Below are 23,376 nucleotides of genomic sequence, written 5' to 3'. Positions count from 1 at the left end.
TAAATTCACGTACATTGAATATGTTCGCTACCGTCTGATATATTGTAGATTTTAGAATATCGGGGTTACCTACGATATGAATAAGCAGTCCTGAATTCTAAATAGCACTTCCTGAAACCCCGTCTTCTCTCTTTTTCAATCACATTTTTGTGATATTAATTGATATTATTTGCGGCAACGGCGTTATGACATTAACGACATTTGATGAGTGCTAATCTTACTCTGTTCTAATTACAGAAACTTGAGAAAATTATTTCATGGCCATCCGAGTGCTACGATATAAGTGAATGGAGTATAAGTTCTGTATAGACGTAGAGGGCGTTGAGAACAGCTCTAATGGAGGGCATAATAGACCTTAAGGTCGCAGTGATATGCATTATTACATATTTCTTTATATCAATGAATATGTTTACGGCATGCATACGATTATTGAATTCTGAAAAAGTACACCTCCGGGCAGGAGGTGTACTTTTTTTACAGATTAATCGTCTGCATGCCGTAAACATATTCATTGATATTTAATTCACAGACATTAATTCCACTACTCAATTTAAAATATTTCTCTTTATTCAGATAACTTTGAAATAAAAAAGAGTGGTTTGAATGCTTCTATCTCGAAACATATTCAAGTTCATATAGAGTAATCTACGTTTTGAATGATTTTAGTGATAAATTAATTGAGTACTTTACATACACAATTTTTGTGATAATTCATCATTTTGTTCAATTCGCTATCGCCTAGAGTTATTTTAAATAATGGAAATTATACATAAGATCAGATTATCCACTTTAATTGGCTTCGACATATACAGAGTGAGTAAAAACTAACGAACAAAATTCATATCTACTTTATTTACTATTTTGTAGAAAAATATGCTCATATTTTTTTCATTAAACAAATTTTCAAGTATTTTGAGGTCAATGACTTACACTTCAGGAGTGATTGATTGATGTTTTTGAAGTGTTATCAAAAGCTTTTTTTACTCAATGAATTATCTGAAAATCACGAATACAAAATTAATGAACAAGTGGAAAATTGATTCTTTTTTGAATCCTTCATCATATGCTATGCGTGTTCTCGTTACACCTCAAAGACATCCATCGAATTCAACAAGTTTGACCATTTCCTCCCAATCCTCATAATTAAAAAGGGTTGATAAAAAAAAACATCGTAGACAAAATCATCCTCAGCAACAGAAGTCATTTAAAAAGACTCAACTACCACCAAACCACGTAGGAGAGCAGGATAGACTCCTCAATTATTATTAAGAGTTGCGTAAGCGTAAAATATGAATTTTGTGGGTTATTTTTTATTCATTCTACATATTATGTGACAAATAATCAATGCCTGATGTCAACAAACTGATGCAATTTCAAATATGGGGAGTCTCTCATTTATATTATTCATTACCCCTTCATGAGGGGTCATTTTATAGATTCTCCTGAAAGAATGTAATAAATTACGTGAAATTGTATACAGGGTGCCGTAAAGACCACGTCAAACGAAAACGGAAAGTAGATCAGAATGTGCTCTACCTCATGTGAAAAAATCGTTCATATGAAAGTCTCACAGTTTTCGAGATATTTGATGTTTTATGAAAATGTTGAATTTTTTCACTTAAAATGCTTTCTCTCTTGCGGAAGCTACAATTAAATACTTTTCGAATCAGTTTTTTTTTCCGTAAATTTTGTTGAATGATTAACTCAATTCATGCAATGAAAAATACCACAAAATATTATACAGGGATTCTGAAAAAAAAAATTAAAATTCATGTTCTGAAGGAAGTGTTTTTTTGTGCTGAATCCTATCTGACGTGGTATGAAAAAAAGACACTAGACCTTTTCTGCATATTACGTTGAAAAGTTGCCCATTTTGTGAGGATTCCGAAAAGGTAAAATACAGGTGATAACCTTCGTCACGAAAAAAGATATTTGAATGTTTATCGAGAATGGAGCATTTCTGTGAAAAACTGATTTTGTCACGTTTTCCACAAATTCTTTCATTTTGCAGATTCTGCTGTAACATATTGAATAATTCTCTTGAAAAATGTCAGTTAGTCCTTAAATTACTTATAAAATGAAATTATTCATTAATTGCAATGATATAATGTAATAACGCACAGGACCTTCAACATCAACAAATCTATTGTGAAGAAACTTTATAAAAATATCAATAATAAAAATTCAGGATTCTTATTAGAGCAAATGCTCAAAATGACCAACCCCCAGGCCCGGATCTAGGGGGGGGCAAGCGGGGCGCTTGCCCCGGGCGCCAGCCTAAGGGGGCGCCAAAATCAACCAGAGGTTGAAATTTTTTCACTTTTGATTTTCTCGGAAAAAATTAATTTCCTAGTGCTAAAATGGAAACTGTAGAATGGAAACATGATAAACCATCACTATGCCTAAAATATTTAAAATCAATGAGAGATCAATTAACTGCATATTATTCAGTCATCTACGAATGACCGCCACACTTGGGTGAAATAGGTTGAAAGATCTGATATGTTTACACTGCGTCGCAAGCAGTAATTTTTTTGCCTGGGGAATTGCCGACTCATCGCCTTCTCATCTGGAACTAAGGCCCAAAATTTCCGATTTTCTATAGACCATAACATAAAAACTAATTCTTTCAGCATAATTCTGTTTGCATATTCGTAATCTATGCCTTAGTAAAAACACCAATTTTGGTGGAAATCGGTAAGATCGAAATTTTTTCAAATTTTCCATAGATATACCGAGTTTTTCACCATAATTTGAGCCCCCCTTTAACTTTGTTACTAAGAGAGGTACAAAAAAATGTTTTTTACAAAAGTTTCACGAAATTGAGTTTTTTTTAAATGTTTTCACAAAATGAAATATATGGTTGTGGGCGGTTTTCTGAAGAATATTTTTGGTCTCCGATCAAAACCGAATTCATTCTGTACACTAATTCGAGGGCGTAGAACACGAATATGCAAACAGATATTTAAAAAAAAAATTGCTTTTCAAGTTATGGTCGATGGAAAATCGGAAATTTTGGACCTTCGCGGAAAAATTCATAAAATCTGAACCGTTCGAGATAGATGAATGAAGTGTGGATTTTATATTTGCAAAGAACCAATTCATCACCAAAAAAGCAGCATATGACTAGTGCCTTTTTTCTAGCTGCTACAGCTCCTCAAAGTTGACCAATATTTCCGAAATTTTGCACTAAAAGTGATTTATTCCTCAAAATACTGATCCTCCAAAAATCTAATTGCATATTCGTGATCTACCTTGAATTAATATGTAAAATGATCCGGGTCGATATATGTAGTTACAAAAATAAATTTTTGTTCGGAATAATTTCGTTCATGAAGCGCGGGTAAAAACGATAGACGATGGCGGGTTGCAAACGACATTCTTGTAAATACAAACTTTTCAATTTTTTTCTATTTATGCAATTTTTGGGAGTATTTTGGGAAAAGAATAACTTTTAATGGAACAATGAGAAAAAATATCTTTTGATGGAACAATGGGAAAAAAATATGAGTGATTTTTTCCCAAAGTACTCATCTTAGGAAAAATCTAATTGCATATTCGTAATCTATACGACCTCGAACTAGTCAAAAAAATAACTCGAGTTGAAAGTGATGACGAATATGCAATTAGATTTTTTTTCCTACGAACCTGCTTAGAAGAGGGAGGGGGCGCCATCATGAATATTTGCCCCGGTCAGAAAAAATCGTAGATCCGGGCCTGCCAACCCCTTCGCTAATACATGCCCATCATCTATTGAGAAATGCCTTTTTCAAACCATTCAAACTTCTCCCCGCTATTTTGTCTGCTGAAATACGAATGCGGTGTGCTTCATCTCTTATAGGATTCGAATAAATTTCCTTTTTTTAAAAAACCCCAGTAAAAAAATCCAGACAATTTAAGTCTGGTGAATCATTGAATCCATCACATCATATCGATGTTCGAGAGTTCTTTAGGCAAAGAAAAAGAAATAAAAAAACTCAGTCAGTGAATTAGCTTCTTAATAACATTTTATTGATTTGTTGATTGATTATTTTCAGCAAGAAGTGCAAAATGAAAGTATTTATGGAAAAGGTGAAAAAATCAGTTTTTCATAGAAATGTTCCATTTTCGATAAACATTCAAATATCTTTTTTCGTGAAGAAGGTTTTCACCTGTATTTTACCATTTCGGAATCCTCACAAAATGGGCAACTTTTCAACGTAATATGCAGAAAAGGTCTAGTGTCTTTTTTTTATACCACGACAGATAGAATTCAGCACAAAAAAACACTTCCTTCAGAACATGAATTTCAATTTTGTTTTTCAGAATCCCTGTATAATATTTTGTGGTATTTTTCATTGCATGAATTGGAGTAATCATTCAACAAAATTTACGGAAAAAAAAACTGATTCGAAAAGTATTTAATTGTAGCTTCTGCAAGAGAGAAAGCAGTTTAAGTAAAAAAATTCAACATTTTCATAAAACATCAAATATCTCGAAAACTGTGAGACTTTCATAGGAACGATTTTTTCACATCAGGTAGAGCACATTCTGATCTACTTTCCGTTTTTTTTTTCAGAATCCCTGTATAATATTTTGTGGTATTTTTCATTGCATGAATTGAGTTAATCATTCAACAAAACTTACGGAAAAAAAACTGATTCGAAAAGTATTTAATTGTAGCTTCCGCAAGAGAGAAAGCATTTTAAGTGAAAAAATTCATCATTTTCATAAAACATCAAATATCTCGAAAACTGTGAGACTTTCATATGAACGATTTTTTCACATGAGGTAGAGCACATTCTGATCTACTTTCCGTTTTCGTTTGACGGGGTCTTTACGGTACACCCTGTATATACCTCAATGTTAGTATATTCCTTATTAGAATAATTATTTTTGGCATCTGTGCTGTGTTACGAATTCAGTTCATAATACTTGACATTGGCGGTGGGCGTCTTTGAAATGGGTCAACATTCGCTATTTCAGTGATTCTAAATTTATCATTATATATCAACTTGTTGTCTGTTGAATTAGAACTTCAATCTCTGCACGTTACGTGTTTTTGAAAGTTTCGAAATCGATTCTGAAAATTACCAAATGTCATCGTTTCTATACAAGTTGATCTGGGGACCAATTACCCCTTGGGAAATTCTTCTTCCTTCTTCTACGTGCGGTGCTCCACCGGGTCTAGTAAACAATTGTTGCTGGTTGCTGCAGATGAATAGAATGTGTTCAACCGTTTCATCAGTGCTCCTGCACCAGCGGCACAGGGAACAGCCTTTCTATTTAAGTGTTTATTTAGCAAATGGCCACTCATTGCTCCAGTCACCAGACTCACTGTTTCCTCTCAAGAGCCAAAAATTTCTTGACCTCAGGCATAGAGGACAGTGTCTCAATGAGAAACCTCGACTGCCTGCAACCACCGTTGCGTTCCATTCAGATGAAAATTTTCTGTCTAGCCATCTATTGAAGAAGTTCTTGATAGATGTACGACATATAGGCAGCGCTGGTCCCGGACCAACGAAAGCTGAGCGAGGCTCTCCGCTTAGCAATTATGTTTCCCGAAAGTCCCTCGTGCATCGAACACCAGATATTTTTCACCAGCTCTCGCAGAGCCTCCCTGCATTCCTCTACTAGGTGTGAGTTTCCTCACAAAGGAATTTCAGGGTTCCCTTACTGTCACATATAGATGTGTTTACCGGAGTACCCTCTGCGGACATTCTCCAGTGTGCAGGCCAGAACAGCATACAATGCAGCCTGCACTATGGAGCAATCCTTTCCTAGGGATGGACAGATTGAAACGAGGTCCCACATTCCCACTCCAGTCCCTATGGGTATCACAGAGCCATCGGTGAACCAAGTGGGACCTGCCGAGATAAGAAGCCTGTTTGATTTAGACCATAGGTCTCTGTCAGGAACATTTAGGGTTCGGCGAAGTAGAAGGTGGTGTCCGCGCGTTACCCTCTATGGAGAAGGGATGCGTAAGCTTCCTCCACCATCTTGAGGGCCCTAGCGTGCAACCTGAACAGTCCTCTATCGCGCCATTGTCCCTGTTCCGAAACTCTAGAGCTGTCTTGATAGCCGCCTCTGTAACTAAAAGATATAAAGGAGGTAGGAGGTAAACCCAGCAGACACTCCGTGGCTGCTGTAGGGGTGGATCTCGGAGTGCACGTAATGGTTAGACATGCGTTCCTCTGACATCTAGTCATAATGGTGCTGCTACAGTTCTTCCCCATGGAAGTCCATCACCTGAAATGTGTAGGCAAAAATAGGCCTCACCACTACAGTGTTTAACCAGTGCATAATGTGTGGTTTGAAGCCCCATATCTTACAAAGTATTCTCCGAGTAGACCAAAAAATTACATTAGCCTTGCTCGATTCAGTCTCAATGTGTTCCATAATAGTTTGTGGTCAAGTGTCACACCTAGATATCGGACTTGCTCGGATAGAGTGAGTCCAAACAAGCTGGGAAGCTTGATGTTGCGGAGCAGTCTCCTTCTAGTAAAAAAACCATCCCCATTTTACCAGGAGTTCGTTCTCTGAGCACCATCGTTCAATCATACGCAGAGCATTCCGTATCAGATCGAATATGACATTGATTACCCTTCCTCTGATCAGTAGGACAAAATCATCCGTATACGTCACAACAACGAACCCAGCCCTCGTTAGCTCGACCAGGACCCCATTCAGGACAAGATTCCACACTAGAGGTGATAAAATACTACCCTGCGGACATCCCTTTCCCGATGAGTCCCGGATTGTAGAGCCGCCTATCCAAGCAATTATGCAGCGATCCCTCAGCAGAAACCTCGCCCAACGGCAGAGTGTATATTCCACGCCATGTTTGGACAACACAGCTTGCATCGCGCCAAACGCAGTGTTGTTGAATGACCCTCTATATCTAGGAATATAGCCAATGTCCATTCTTTGTGATGCAGTCCGTCCTCAATACAGTTAACAACCGAGTGAATAGCAGAATCAACTGATTTGCCTATTCGGTGAGCATGCTGGCAGGGGTGCAGTTGATACGCCTGCAACGTACCATCTCTGATGTGTCTTTCTACCAACCTCTCCAGCATTTTGATTACAAACGAGGAGAAGCTTATTGGACGAAAGTCGTTCGCTCTCGTATGCGTGGGTTTGCCAGTTTTGGGTATGAAGACAACTCCAGGGCAATGGTATATGTGTGTCCCAGCGCCTCCACGATTCAAGCTTGGACTTCCTTATGAGTCCTTCGTATCTCTTCAGGGCCAATTTGTAATTATCCCAGTCATTTTCAAGGCCAGATCTCATTGTCCTGTTAAAGACATGCCTGCTAGTAACTCTGGCATCGCTCAGCTCAGGTGTCTTGACTCCTGAAACTTGTCAGCAGCGGTGTCTAACTCTCTTGTGGTCTTTGGTATAAGGTTCTCCTAGGTTGTCAGAGAGATCTGTCAAGTAATTGGACCAATCCGTTCTTCTCGGATTCCTAAAAATTTCTGGATCCTTAACAATTCTGTTTCCTTTGATAGTGAAGCAGATGTGTCGGTGGTCTGATACCCTAATAGCACAAAGTATTCCTATGGACATCCATAGGACGTCCTCTTCACATCCATAGGACGTCCTCTTCGGACATTACGGACATCCATGGGACGTCCATTTCTGGTACAATGGACGTTCTATGGACATCCGAGGGACGTACAAATGTCACAACTTTGAACCGAATTCTGACGTCCATCGCGGACGTCCAATGGATATCCCGTTGGGACCATCATTAGCTATCTCAACGGTACAAAAATTTACCACGTCGTTGGCTATCCTATTAGAATTTTAATGTCCTAGAACCCAATGTCTTACACTCAAACTCAGATGGTATTTTCTGTGTTGTTCTCATTTCCATCCATACTCACTAGAAAGTTTTTACACTTGGCCCGGATTCGAACTCGCGCGTACGTGGGGACATCGCATTACTGAGTCTTCGCTGCAACCGTCCTAGCTACCGAGACTATACGATATACCTACTTGTAGGAACATATTCATTATATTGTTAACTGATTTATGGAATAGTAGTCGATTAATACAGAAATACCATATAATAAAAACTAAAGTCTTGAAACTCAAACATAGATCACTTTATAATAGTAATTACTCAAGTATTTAGTCTTCGTTCATCATAACGTTATACATAATATAATATTCAAAAGATATTCATATACTACAAAGCGGAAAAATGGAGTTTAGTGAAAAATAATATTAAATTTTGGTGTTCATTGATTTACATGTATGTATTATTTGGTCCATATTACGGACTCCAAGTAAATATCCGGTATGGACATTCAAAAGATGTCCCTACCGGATATCCATTAGGTATCCGTGATGGACGTTATACAGACCATGTAATGTGTATACGTAATTTGGTCCATATTACGTCCATTACGGACTCCTAGTGAATATCCGGTATGGACATTCAAAAGATGTCAATACCGGATATCCACTAGGTGTGGATGGATGTGTGATGGACGTTATACGGACCATGTAACTTATACATGTTATTTGGTCCATATTACGTCCCTTACGGACTCCTAGTGAATATCCCGTATGGACATTCAAAAGATGTCCCTACCGGATATCCAATAGGCGTCCGTCATGGACGTTATACGGACCATGTAATATATACATGTTATTTGGTCCATATTACGTCCATTACGGACTCCTAGTGAATATCCGGTGAGGACATTCAAAAGATGTCCCTACAGGATATCCAATAGGTGTCCGTCATGGACGTTATACGGACGAAGTAATATATACATGTTATTTGGTCCATATTACGTCCATTACAGACTCCTAGTGAATATCCGGTGAGGACATTCAAAAGATGTCCCTACCGGATATCCACTAGGTGTACGTGATGGACGTTATACGGACCATGTAATATATATGTATAAGTTATATGGTCCGTACTATGTTCATCACGGACACCTAATGGATATCCAGTAGGGACATATTTTTGACATTGCCTGTATTAAGTCGGTCGGGGACTATTTTGGAACTATATGATTCGGACATATGTCATATAGTCCGTATTATGTCCATCACGGTTATCTAATGGATATCCGATACGGACATTGTACATAAATTGGACTAACAATGGATATCCATCTTGGACGTCCTAAAACTGTCCGGAAACGGACGTCCAGAGGACATACAAATCAAGTCCATGGACGTTCCGACGTTAATTGGACATGAATTGTACGTCCCATGGACGTTGTGTGCTCTTAGGGTAGAGAGATCACTTCCACAGCGATGAAACTGCTATACAAAGTTATGTCGAGCACCTCCCTTGTACTCGAAGTAACGAAGGTCGACTCATCACCTCTATTGAGTAGGTTAAGATTTGTTGAATACAGAAAGTCAATTAGCGCCTCACCCCTCGGGTTGACCCCAGTGCTACCCCACAAAATGTGATAGGCATTAGCGTAACACCTAACGAGCAAGGGCCATCCCTTCCGTTGACAGAATTCGACCAGCTCCTCAAATTCCCTTGATGGCGGTGGATTGTTCCCAATTGCGCCTACCAGGCGGTTTTAGGAACAGCTGCTAGGCGGAATTGGGAACACATTCTGAAAAAATGCAGTTTTCGAATTTTGCACTTTTCATTTTAGAGGTTCGCCTAGGTCTCATATTGATTAATAAGGGCTTCAGGTAGTTGCTCGTAATATTAATTATTTTTCAGAATGGATTTACCATGAAATGTTATTGATATTCGGGGAAACAGTTAGGGTAGACGGAATTTCGGATACTTATCCTATACTTTTGTAATGGTATTTTTCCTTACACTCTAAAACCAGAGAAATACAAATATAATTGATTTTTGACCTCTCATATTATGAAATTGATGATAACCCTTTATATTCAAATACCCACCGTTAACATGTTACCAACCATCATGAAATTGATAATTATTTTTCGCTGATCAGTTATGTCACTTTTTCCTCGATTTAATTTTTAGGAGTTGGTAAGATATAGTGCATGTCTACAAGAGGACAACACTAATCTCCAGAAAGCTTTAGAGTTGATGCTCAGTATCCCCAGTAGAGCCGAAGACGATAAATTTACCTCTAGCATCGAAGGATACCGCGGAAGTATATATAAATTAGGCCGCCTTTTGGGCCACGACTGGTTTTCGATCACCGTCGGTGACTTAGTGAAGGAGAGATATTTATTTTTGTTCAAAGGACGAATACTCATCTGTAAAGTAAGGAGAATTTCTGATGACCGATCAGTTTTTCAACTGAAAGACGTCATAAAGGTGAGTATGATTCGTTACTTTGTGAATGTTTGTAATAGTTTGAATTGTCATGAAGAGAAGGAATGTATTTCATGCTGCATCATTTCGTTCTCTGAATCAATCGAGTATTATGATTATATCTTCTCTAGAAGACGAAGCAGCAGCAGGAGCGAAATTTGTAGGTGCAAATTGATTTAGATTGATGCAATGATGTTGTTGCAAAATGGCGGAGGGGATAGTTGCAGTACAGTATTCGCGACACAATTTAAATTTTGAAAAAAGAGTGACCAAAATGTATCGTAATCTCTCAATAGATATGTTACTGATGATAGAAAAAAAAGGTCTAGGTCGGTTGTGAAGAGTGAATAAAAAGTAGCAGAAAAATGCTCAATTATTAACTTTTCATGTACATAGTTGAGAAGTTTATCATAAACCCTCTACGAGGAGTAAAAGGATAGTTGCAAAGGTGACCTGAATCGTATTTGTTGTTTTTTCTTGGAAAATCTAATAGGGAAAGGGAACTTTGTTATGTATTAACAAAAGTAAAGTAAAATGTATTATTTTTCTGTATCCATACGATATTTGAGATGTGCCTCTGGGCTGTATACAAATTATATCCACATTTTGCAAATGTGTCCTCGCTCTATGATATCCATGTAACATATTTGTAACTATATTTGCAATGTATCAATTTAATATCATAGTATGACCCCATAAGCATTTCGAGGGCGCTGCAAAACGTAAACAAATATGAAGGATTGTGAGTAATGCTATTGATATATATATGATAAGGCTATTAACATCGACATTTTTATTATTGTATACGTGTGTATTTACTATCATTTAGTTTTTTCGGTAATATAGACATTTTTTCAGTTAAATAGTGAATAACCGGAAAGTGCATATATTTTTTGATTCGCTATTTGTGCGTCAAAGGTTGCTCAATGAAATTGTGAACATTGAAAAGATGTCGAATGTCAATAAATCATTTCTTGTGCTTTCATTGCAGTCCTATGGAACATAATAGGCTATGATTCTCTTATAGAGAATATAAACATTATATTCGAATATATGCATATAGTATTCTTCTGTTTCTCACAATGCAAAACATTTTTTTTTTATATAAAAACTTTATAACCTGTGCCAAAAGAGTAGTGAACTGTTGATTTTATCAATCTTGTTATGAAATTCTTGATGTAATGAATTCTTTCTAGTGCTAGTCTTCTTTGTATACTAATCTTTCGACATCAAATTTGTAATCTGAAACTTATGAAAAGGTAGATTTTGAACATGAGCCCATTCGTTCACATACCTCGCCGCACTGATGTGGGATATTTTGGAGTTTTCCTTTCAATAATGTTAGATAAAAACACACCAATTGAGAACACAAGATTCGAGTTCAATATTATAGTAATAGTTTATATTAATTTTTCATGTTTTTGTTGAAGCGTTCTCGAGAACAATCATTATTTTTTTTCGAAGAATCCAACGCAACCATAAAAAATTAGGGATCAGATTTGAAAAACGAAAGTTCTGGGCAAATCTTGATCAAAATTCGGAACACGATTTGTGATTAAGATATTCAGAATAGAAATAACGAATATAGTTTTGAATACGCAAATATACCTTTTTTTCAGTCTTCTCTCGAAATTTTGAAAACTTGAATGAATGCAAAGATTTGAACAGAAATAGGTATACATATTGAGAATTAAATACTCTAAAATATACAGGGTGGTCCAGATCGTAACTAAGAAATTTTAACCATGTATTCTACATCAAAAATAAGTTCTAGTTTGTCATATAAACATATGTCGAGAAATGTTTCCTCTCCGAGATACGGGGTGTTAAAATTATAGAAAAAAAAATGTTTTTTATTAATAACTTTCACACTCCTTGAAATATTTTATGAAAATTGAGAAATAGGTTTTGAGCATCAAGAAGCACTTTTTGTATAATATCATTCCTTTTTTATTCTACCAGTGACGTCCGTACTTCAACGAGACTGAATATTTTCAGATAAAAAAATGATACGCCACTGGTTTTTCCGACAATAAAAATTACTATTGAAATCCTTATTTAATTTGGAGTAAATTCGGTCTCCTGACTTTTTGCTGTACGAGGCACAGTTTCCGGTTAAAAAAATAAAACACATTCTCATGCATGAAGAAATCGCCAAAATTTGATATAGCAAAAATAGTCTTATTATTATTATGTACCTACCATATCAAATTTTGGCGATTTCTTCTTAAATAGTAATTTTTATTGTGGGAAAAACCAGTGGCGTATCATTTTTTATCGGGAAATATTCAGTCTCGCTGTAGTACGGACGCCACTGGTAGAATAAAAAGGAATGATATTATGCAAAAAGTGCTCCTTGACGCTCAAAACCTATTTCTCAAATTTCATAAAAATATTTCAAGCAGTATGAGAGTTATTAATAAAAAACATTTTTTTTTCTATAATTTTAACGCCCCGTATCTCTGAGAGGAAACATTTCTCGACATATGTTTATACGACAAACTAGGGCTTATTTTTGATGTAGAATACGTGGTTGAAATTTATTGGTTACGATCTGGACCACCCTGTATATAAGAATCGAAAATTAAGAAAAAAAAACTTTTTGAGAAATTTATTTTCATTCCATGTATAACTGAAAGTCCTCAGGTTTCAAAGATATAATCCCAATTTTCAGATTTCAAAAATGTCCATCGTCTCCAGAAACGTATATAGCAGTACGCAGCTTTCTATTTTGTGATTTTTATCGTAATTTAAAAAAATGTATATAGCATTATCTCGTAAGATAATCTTTATTGAATGAATGCTTATTTGGGATCTCATGTAATAAGTTCGTACTAAAGATTCGAATTCATAAATAGGTGTTTTTTAAATGAAACATCATTTATTTTTCAACGCAGTTTTTTAGTCGCAGATTTGTCGAGAAGCATCCCGTGAACAGTTTTTCAAAACTGTCATCATCAAAGATATTTATTAATTTTTCGACTTCATTGTTGACTACACCTTATATATGAATATTTTTCATTTATTTAGAGATTCAGTACATTTTGTGTGTTGCAATCATCTTGTAACGGGTATATTAAGAATGAGAAGGAAAAAAAGTAATTGTCCGTTGACAAAAGTGTAACCAGCTAGCTCACAAGGGGGATAGGTTCTTCACCCTCTATTTAAATATAATCTAAAATGAAATGAAGGGGGCGCCAGGTAATTTAAATGCCTGATCACTTAAAAATTTATGAAATTACCAAAACGATATTGGGCTTCTTTCTTTTACTTTGAATATGTGAACCAAGAAGGAAATTGAATAGAAATAGAAGAATTGACTAACCCTATATTACTGAATTTAATATTACAACCTATCTACTTCCTATCTGTTAAATTTATCTAACACCTACTCTTATGCCTAACTACCTAACTCTCTAACTTATCTCTAGGCCTAAATTCTAAATTGAAAAGTTTTTGTAGCAATTAGATTTTACACAATTTACAAAGTGTATATACAAAATTATCCCACTTGGGGTACTTATCCACTCCAATTAGTTGGGAGTCTTCCAATAAGGCAGATCAAAAAAAAGAATTGAAAGTCCAGTTTATCCATCCACTGTGAGCCAATAATATCCAACCGGCGTTTTACAATGATGCAGTGATATAAGCATACAAAAAGAAAACCCTGAAACAATAGAAATTCTTGTCGACTCTCCTTTCTCAAGAATTTTAACTTACCCTTGATCTTAAGCGGGGTTTGATATATTCGGATGACTAAATATCCTCTTTTAAAGAGTTTTAATCAAGTTATACAAACAAAAAATCTTGACTAATCGATTTCGAGAGTAGAAATATTAAATCCCTTAAAGGTTAGCTTCAACGCTACTTAATCTCTCTCTCAGTCACCAAATCTTGATTGATTCCGGTTCAAGAAAGTATGAAAGGAGAATCGACAAAAAAATCAACGCTTACGGCGCAACATTGAATGCGCTCGAACTCTGACATTATTCCGAAATTTGAAATCGGCGCGGGAACATTACAATCTGAAAGTTTTAATTTCATGAAAAATAATTTTCCCTGTTTATGGAGCTATATACACGAAACTCGGCAAATAAAATTTGTCCATGTAATTAAACATATTGGAATTTTTTCAACCCTGTAGTGTGCTCAAAATACCCTCGCGTCAGCCCTCTTGAAAATGCATTACATTTTTTTTTCGTAAATGCATATATTAAATACATATTGTTTTAAAATGAAAATTTCCATCCAAAAGAAGCTGTGAGAAAAAAAATCTTACTATTACAACCCTTTCTGAGCATACTTCAGATTTGAAAAAATTCTAATATGTGTAATTTCATTGACAAATGATATTCACCAAGAATCGTGTCCTTAGCATAATATGCAGGGAAAAACAAAAAGAAAAATAATTATTTTGTTAACTTTTCCGCGGGAGGTTTTTCAAAAAATTTTATACCGAATACTTACTTACATTTTTTTTGGTGTTATTCAGATACACCATGTATAAGGTGTCCCCTGCCAAAAATGAAGTAGGATGAATTGAATCGGATGACAGTTTTGAAAAACCCGTAACGGGTTCTTATTTTTCGACAAATCTACGACTAAAAAACTGCATTGAAAAATATGGGGTGTCCTATTTGAAAAACACTGACTCACCTTACATATCTGAAATGGTAATTAATTTCTATGATCGGCTACGAGTACCACGAAGAACATAAAAATTCATGAAAAAAAGATTACTCAATTTTTCGAATATCTCGAACATGAACCAAGACATAGTGAAATATTTGAAGCAGTTATATTTCAGAAACTCCCTGCAACTCGACAACGAATCAAGAAATGTTTGATCTGCTTTCTGAAATCTAATAATATCGAAAAAAAAAAGAAATCGGGGGTCCTGGAAGCCTTATAGTTCTTGAGATGCTCTCAGTGAGCATCGAATTTGGGACACCCTGTAAATATTTACATACATGGTACACTTGAATATATATTCAAGGGATAGCGTGAAAGTCGCGGATTATTCAACATTTTCTGATGAAATCCTTCGTGAAAAAGGATAACAGAAAGTAAATTTCATTAGACAAACTGATTACCTTCGCCATTTTGCAACTAGGTAGAGGACATGCATAGCTCGTTTATACCGAGAGATGTTCGGTTATCTATTTCTCCCAGAAGTTTTTTCTGGTGTATTTCATCATAATTGTACGAAAGTTGAATTCGAAATGTAGGAAGCAGCATTTGCAAAAAAATCGATTGATTTCAAATATTATTCTAGTTACAACAAGTGGAAGTGAAAGACCATCCCGAAGAAGATTACGTTTTTGAATTAGTCGATAGGGCAACTAAAAATTCCCTCATTCTAACCACTCATAGAGAAGGAGTCAAAGAAAATTGGCTCAAAGAAATAAGAGAATTCTCTAAGGAACACGGAACAGGTATGTAAACGCTAATAGTTTCTCCAAAATATATATTATTTGGTCGTTTCACAGAAGAAGAAAGTGGTGATATAAGTCCAGACGAATTTCGACTATCGTCTCCTACAACTGAGTCCACACTCACACCAGAACTTTCTAAAACACCGTCGGGGATATCCACAGCTGCAGAAGTCAAAAAAGAAGTAAAAAAACACGTATCTGTTGTCGAAACCCCAAAAGAAGAACCTAGAAAAGTTCCTCCAACAGAAGAACCAATTCCTAGTGTAGTAACATCGAAAGAAGTTAAAAAAGCTCCTTCAAAGGAAGAACCAATATCTATTAACGTAGCACCCGTAGAAGAACCTAGAAGAGTTCCACCAAAAGAAGAACCATCTGAACCAATCAAGAAAAAAGTTACACCAGAGTTGAAACTTAATGCTGAAGCTGCGCGAACTAAGACAGAGAAACAGATAGTTAAAGAAGAATCTGCCCAACAATTTACTCATTCAAAGGAAGTGCATTCAGAAGTTAGACAAGCAAAATTCGAAACTTCATCTGAAAAAAAATATTCCGAGAAAAAAACTTTAAGTGTTTCAAATACAGCACAATCAAAGGAAAGTGACAAGAAGCAAATTGTTTCTGTGAGAAAATCGACAGAATCAGACAAAAAAGAGTGTAGATTTGAAGAAGCGACCTCAGAAAAGTTTATTTCAGGAAAAAGGAGTGTTGGAGAAGAACAATTAAACGAAGAGTGCTCCAAGCAAGGTGATCATTTTGAATTTACTGTAGTGAATAAGCTATTAATCCCTGAATTATGTATCAATAAAACATCATTTTTTTTATCAGTTGGAACATTGAAAATTTTATTGACATCTCTTCAGATCTCAACTATTGAAGAATTTAATTTTTTTTTAGATATAGTGCTTTCACAGGCAGTTTCGGTAATTCAGAATAGGTGATCAATATCCTATTTATTTGAAATATTGTTAATTTATTCATAATTGTTAACTATGTATGTACCGAGGAAAAAAATGTCTATTATAGTCTCGTTTTCGAGACGAGACTTCAAAATTGATATTTCATCGACGAGACTAGATGAGACTTTTCTCGGTCTCGTTTCAAGTCTCGTAAGAGAGTCTCGAAGTGGACACGTAGTCTCGCGGATATTTTGGACAATAAAGGAGTTTCCGAATTTGAAAGCTTTGGAATCATTCCGTCATACCATTGAAGGTGTATGTCTCCAGCCCCCCCAAATTTGAATTTTTCAATTTTTCTGACACTAAAGTTTTGTACTAGATTTGTACCAAAATGTACCGTCAAGAAAAAGTTTTGTACCCTAAGATTAAGGGGTCTTAGGAGGGCTTCAAATTGGGGGGTAGGGGGGGCTAGAGACATATTTTCGAAATAATAAGATTTCGATTTATGAAACAAGCTAAAACATGTGTACTAGTTTTGTACTGAAATGTACCGTAATAAAAACGGCACTCTTCTCTACCCCGGGGGTGTACCTGTGCTCCATATAAAGTACTGAGGCTTCAGGGGTGTTTTGTTTACAACAAGGAATATGGGATATTTTAAAGAGCCACGGTTTTTTACTTTTTCGATACTGAAATGTACCTTCGATAAAAAATTTTGTAGCCCCAAATAGATTGAGAGAACTATCATTTTCAATAAGGGGCTAAAAGCAAGTGTACCTCACTTTTGAAAATGCATATTTTCTCTATGTAAAAATTTCGTACTGGTTTTGTACCGTGAAGAAAAGTTTTGTACTCTGAGATTTGGGGATCTTAGGAGAATTCCAGGGATGGAGTAATGAGATTTTGGTTTCCGAAACAAGGTGAAACATGTGTACCACTTTGGTACCGATAAAACCGTTTTAAAAACGGCATTAATCGTGAGACTAATTCAATTTTTTTCCCAACATCCTCCGTCCCTAGATTTATCTCCCTACTGCACAGATCATAATTTTCTTCTTGATACAATCAAATTTGGGTAACCTAAGATCAGAAAGAAATACATGGCGACGCGACGTTGAAAAAAGTAATCAATTTTGCACTTGTTTAATGCTTAAGTTCTGTACCGAAATGTATCGTTGAAAAAAGTTTTGTACCCCTAATTGAAATGACGAAAATACGTAGGTATTTCAGTTCGGAGGGGATGTTGACATACTCACCCTCCACTATTGAAAATTAAAATTGTTTCTCTTTCGAAGTTTTGTACCGAAATGTACAAAAGCAAAAAACTTTTATAATTGAATCCCACTCCAGAAATGGTCAAATGACAGAAGGGAAATCGGAAACATTCTGTTGATAAATTGAGTATCCTGATATTGCTGAAGATTATCAATCTTTCGAAAGAACCTATTTACTGTTTCGCCATGTACTAGCGTTTTCTGTGAAGTAGAATGTCTTGAAAGACAAAGAGGTTGTGAGTTTACCAAAGAAGAGCATACCATAGTATCAACAATGTTGATAGTATGTTGATTGTTCGTGTTTTATCTCTACTGGTTGGAGTGAGTCTGTGTAAAAATATGCTACACGATTTTGAAAAAAAAGACGTCAATGTGTTTCCATATTATTAGTACCTCTAGATTCAACTGTTATCAGAAAACTGAAGATGTTCATTTTTTCGTAGGATGGCCTAAGATCTCTCAATCTTAAATTACAAAACTTTTTCTTGACGGTACATTTGGGTACAAAACTTTGAAATAAAGAAAAATTGGGGGTGAGCAAGTCTACAGTTTCCCCAAACTGAATTCCGTATTTTCTCCATTTTAATAAGGGTACAAAATTTGTTTCAACGGTACAATTCGGTACAAAACTAGTACACATGTTTCAGCTTGTTTCGGAAACCGAAACTTCATTATATCAAAAACATATCTTCAGCTCCCCCAATTTGACACCTTTCTAAGACCCCCTAATCTTAGGGAACCAAACTTTTTCTTCACGGTACATTTCGGTACAAAACTTTGAGATATAAAAAATTTGAAATTTCAAAAGTGGGGATGAGCATGTCTACCACCCCCTCAAACTGAAAACCGTATTTTCATCATTTTAATTAGGGGTACAAAACTCTTTTCCAACGGTACATTTCGGTACAAAACTGGTACAAAACTTTAGCATCAAAAAAAGGTAAAAATTCAAATTTGGGGGGGCTGGACACATGGACCTTACCATTGATTGGCCTGAATTCTCAAAGGTCGTATTCAAATAACTTCTTCCTATTTTTTCCCATAGGTACAAGATTTCAACACCACGACAATATAAGTTTTTTTCATCGAAAATTTTTATCAAAATGATCGAGGACAGGAATTCTTCATTCTTCTGCAGTAAACTTGCCAAGATGAACGTAAACTTTCAGGATATGTTTATGTTAAACATGAGCTGGTGGTCTGTGATATAAGTATTTCATAAATATTTCATTCATTTGTTCACTCTGAAAAACCTGTGAAGCACCTTTGGTCTAAAGTAAGGCAGGTGAAAAATAAAATAATTAATTCAGATGCATAACATCCACAGATAGTTGAATCAACAAATGTTACGATATAAATCGAACTAACAAACTACCATCGCTCGAAGTATCACCAGAAATTTCATTCCGTCGACAAAGAGTAGATGCTGACCATGGTTTCGGTATTATTTGATCTCGTCGGAGCAACAAAACTCCTTCGTCGACGAAACTAGAAAGAATGGCCGGCTCCTTTTATTCCATGTCAGTAGCGGCTATGATGTATCAATACATCGTAGCGACATCTGACAGAGAAACGGAAACCAACCCAATGAAGAAAAAAAACACAAATAATGTGAGTGCTCTGGCCAGTCGCCGCTCTCCGTACCATTTGTTCAGAGCCGAAGGAACGTAGCACGTAGCAGCAAGATTACACAGAGTTAGGTTAGGACGGTTAGGTAACCTAACTCTATAATCTTTGTATGCCTGATGTTATTTTTTTTTACTATCTTTGTTTTGGTTCGCACTTTGTTTTCGCTTCGCTACTTGCGAGCTCACTATGAATGAATAATGTGCGACTTTTTTGAACCGATCTGTAACCAGCGGAAAAAGCGAACCAAAACAGGCATACTAGTTTGACGGGCCGTCTTTTATATATTGTCTATATACTGGGCTAATTTACAGTCTAAATGATACAAGGTACGCCTTCTCCAATTGATCTGACAGGCTAGAGTAAATCCCCAATTACCTCCTTGGACTCCCTCGTGATCACGTTGTGGGATAGAGGCTTTTCATTATCAATTTTTGGGTTTCACGAACTCTATATGCGACAATTTTACATATTATCGAATCCTCCGGAGTGGAAATGTACTTCATCGCTTATAATGATTTTTCAGTTGAATTCAGGCACATTTTCATGAATACCTAACCTCCTAACCTTCAATCGGCAAAGAAACAACGTAGTTGTTGTAGAAAGGGGGTAGCTTCTATGTCAACGGAACTTTTTGAACTCTGGTCCACACAAAATTCCTTTAGAGTTATTTGTTGAACGCCTAATTCCATAGAAAGTTGTGGAATCAACAAATCTCTTCCAGTTTGAACTACTTATTAATATTCTCTGAATTGTTTTGTATTACTATGATGTTCGATGCTTCCCAGCAGCAACCCATTCTAAGAGCTCGAATTTTTAACTTTACGAGCTTTTCAGGCGAAATATTTGTTAATTTAAACAATTTTGAAGCGTTGTACTTCTACAACGATCTATTCAGATCTTCTTAAAAACATCTGTACCTTATGATGATTATGAGTACTGTAATCGGAAAACAAGTAATGATTGATAAAACCCTCCCATTTTTGATGTGACTCGTTTTGTGATATATAATGTGAAATTTGTATTTCCATTGCAGATATAAAGAAGAGAAAAAGCAACCACCAAAAGCAACCTGAGCAACGAAATAGAGAAAAAGAAAAATCACCAGAACACCCTCAAAGTCCTTATCCACCTCACGGAGATTATCTCAGGCGAATTGAAGAGATCGAGCCGCTGATCGAAATCAACAAACCTAGATTTGTGGAGGAAGTGATACCTCATAACCTACCGCTTTATCGAGCGCCATCCGGAAGTGCTTTGTCAAAACTTTGCAGTGTTCAACCAGTGCACGCCAGTGATCACGTTATTGCCGATTACAGTGTTGGTGTCGAAGTGAATGTTGAAATTGACGACGAGATGAGTAGAAGATATACCTCGAGCTCAAGCTCCAGAGCAGGTTCGTCGTGTGACATGTGAAGTGATTAACCTTTTTCTTTGAATAAAATTAATCAATTTTAACCAGTTTGATTTATTGCTTGTATTTAAACTATTACACCTCTATTTTAGGAGAAAATGATATAAAGGGAACATTTTTTTCACAGGAAGCTGTGATTAAGTATCAAAAAATTTTCAAATCCTGTGGGTATACACAGCACTCTACACTGTTTCTTGGAAAAACATTTCCATTTAAAATTGGCTGAAAATTTAGTTTACTTGGCAGATTTTTTTAAGAAAATCAATAGTATGGCAACTATTCTGTTACAAAAAGCTAAGGTCAACAATTACTTTCTAGAATATTATCAACGGGAGTTTTTCTGAAACACTGTATACCGCATACAAGATGTTAGGTTAGGTTAGCTTTATCTTCAATAATTTGGATCTATAATTCGAATCTTTACTTGAAAAATTTTTTACAAAATTACTCTAAAAATATTTTATATGAGCCGGACACGAAGAAATAAAGGACCATGTGAGAATGCAAAATTGCGGGAAATTTTTATTCTTGGTATTTAGACTGATGAGCTGATTCCTAAGAAAAAAGTGGGTGATTGATCATAACTGCCACCCTTAAAACGTTTTCGTGCTACTATGTAGAAAAATAAAAAAGTTTTATGGTCTGAAAAAATTCAAACAACTTTTTTCCCCCATGAAGTGTGTTTCAGACATTCTGATTACCTTATTTGATATTTCATTCTCCTGAAATTTGTGAATCATTTAATCTGTCATACCTTATACTTATATTTGAAAAATGAAAAAGTATTGAAAAAAATAGAAACCGTAACTTTCATGAAACAATAAATACCATTCTGCTGAAAAATCAAGCTATCAGAGGTTTCACGATTCAAAAGAATGTTGGACAGGAACTGACGTTAAAAATAACAGAACCTTCCAAACCTGACTGAAGTAACTCAAATCGATATTTTGAAAAATAATGAAAGGAAAATGCCTATGCAACTAATATAAAAAATTATAGTTTAAAAAAAACTGAAGAATATCAATATCAAGTCGAACTAAACAGTAGACAATAATTTTTAAATGAAAAGGGGTTACAAGAACTGAGAGTCCAAATATTGATTACGATTAATTGATTTCCATAGAGAACCGAATTAAAATTGATTTATTAATAGAATGTTTCACATTACAGTGAAAAAGCGTGGCTTTATATCTAGAGAAATCTTATTTGTAATATTAAAGTTCATTGAACCGCACGCTTTTTTCTATAATTGAATTATTCTGTTAAAGCCAAAGGAAAGAGTGCTTTGAACAAGAAACATGTAGGAGTGGGGAGTTATCCTCGTTAAAGCCGTCCCAGATATTGGATTTCTTCAGATCTCTGGATCTGGAAGGCGAGCTGTAAAGGGCGCGATGAAAACAGCTATGTTAGGATAGACCTTAAGGTCGCAGTGAACTGTAACCCCTTCTCACTATAACTATTCTGTTAAAAACTTTTTTCGGTTTTATTCGTAAATTGATAAATCGTAATTGAATCAGTTCAATTTGATATTGAAGCGTGCATTCATAGTTTTTCAATCTATAATTTATTTATAAAATGAATGAATGAATGCTTCAGCTGTATCCAATATACACAATCTATCACTACATTTTTTCACAGAAGCTCTAGAATCGTCATACAGTAGTAGACGCTCATTAACAGCAGATGGATTATCCTCAAGATATAGCTCCGATTTGTCTAGTAGCAAATATGGAACAGCTACAGATTCATCTTTCACCGGAGGATCCAAGTATGAAGATATTTCCAATAAATACTCGTCGAGATCTAAACTAGAGGGAGATGAAGACAGTTCCATCTCCAGATACAAAAGGAGATCCTTGGCCACTGGTGATGAGGATTACGGTTTTTCTAGAAGATCAATTAAGTCTAAGTCTGCCTTGGATAAGGGTGATGAGGACAGTTACAGTTATTCAAGAAAGATCAAGAGCTACGGTGATTCAGAAGGTATTCCGCGGTCATTAATTTGCCAATACGCACTAAGAAATCTGCTTTGCATGAAGATCAGCATCATTCAGCATACTCCTCCTTCCTAATGCCTCAAGCTATAATAATAAAATATGGATGTTAACGTTGGGGGTTGCGGAAATTTTTACTGGACAGTGTTCGATGCACATAAACTGAGCTTCTTGGATTTCATACAGGGTGTATTTATGGTTCAAGAATTAATTGGTATTCGCAGGTGATGGAAACAGTTACTCTTACAGCAGAAAGAGCGTCATAGCAGAATCGACCGTTGGTGTTAGCGATGGAAATTCTTACTTGAAGAAGAGAATTGTGACAGCTGCCGAGGCGGTCGACGACGGAGACTCGATTTCTATGAGGAAAGCAACCAGAACGTTCGTCGAGGGAGACAATTTAGAATTGTCTGCAGGGAGATCTAGACGTGAAAAACTCCTTTCTATCGGTAATAATCTTGAATCACGAACAT

At 35.8% G+C, this 23,376-nt stretch overlaps 1 protein-coding gene across 9 annotated transcripts in view; it reads left to right on the top strand.

Annotated features, from left to right (window-relative positions):
* Nucleotides 1–23,376, top strand: part of LOC123316690 (obscurin) — a 217,089-nt gene that overhangs the window by 69,116 nt on the left and 124,597 nt on the right. For 7 of the 9 annotated variants that reach the window (XM_044902909.1, XM_044902918.1, XM_044902900.1 and 4 more), the window contains 6 exons: nt 9,968–10,267; nt 15,540–15,699; nt 15,754–16,443; nt 20,532–20,891; nt 22,548–22,892; nt 23,128–23,352. In XM_044902909.1, the coding sequence (XP_044758844.1) occupies nt 9,968–10,267; nt 15,540–15,699; nt 15,754–16,443; nt 20,532–20,891; nt 22,548–22,892; nt 23,128–23,352 (2,080 nt within the window). The remainder of the gene's footprint in view (nt 1–9,967; nt 10,268–15,539; nt 15,700–15,753; nt 16,444–20,531; nt 20,892–22,547; nt 22,893–23,127; nt 23,353–23,376) is intronic. The other 2 variants (XM_044902926.1, XM_044902951.1) reach the window with 2 other exon arrangements.

This window comes from Coccinella septempunctata, chromosome 1 (assembly GCF_907165205.1).
Source record: "Coccinella septempunctata chromosome 1, icCocSept1.1, whole genome shotgun sequence".
NCBI lineage: Eukaryota > Metazoa > Arthropoda > Insecta > Coleoptera > Coccinellidae > Coccinella > Coccinella septempunctata.
The sequence above is the reverse complement of the archived record's forward strand: the minus strand, read 5'-3'. Positions and strand labels throughout refer to the sequence as shown.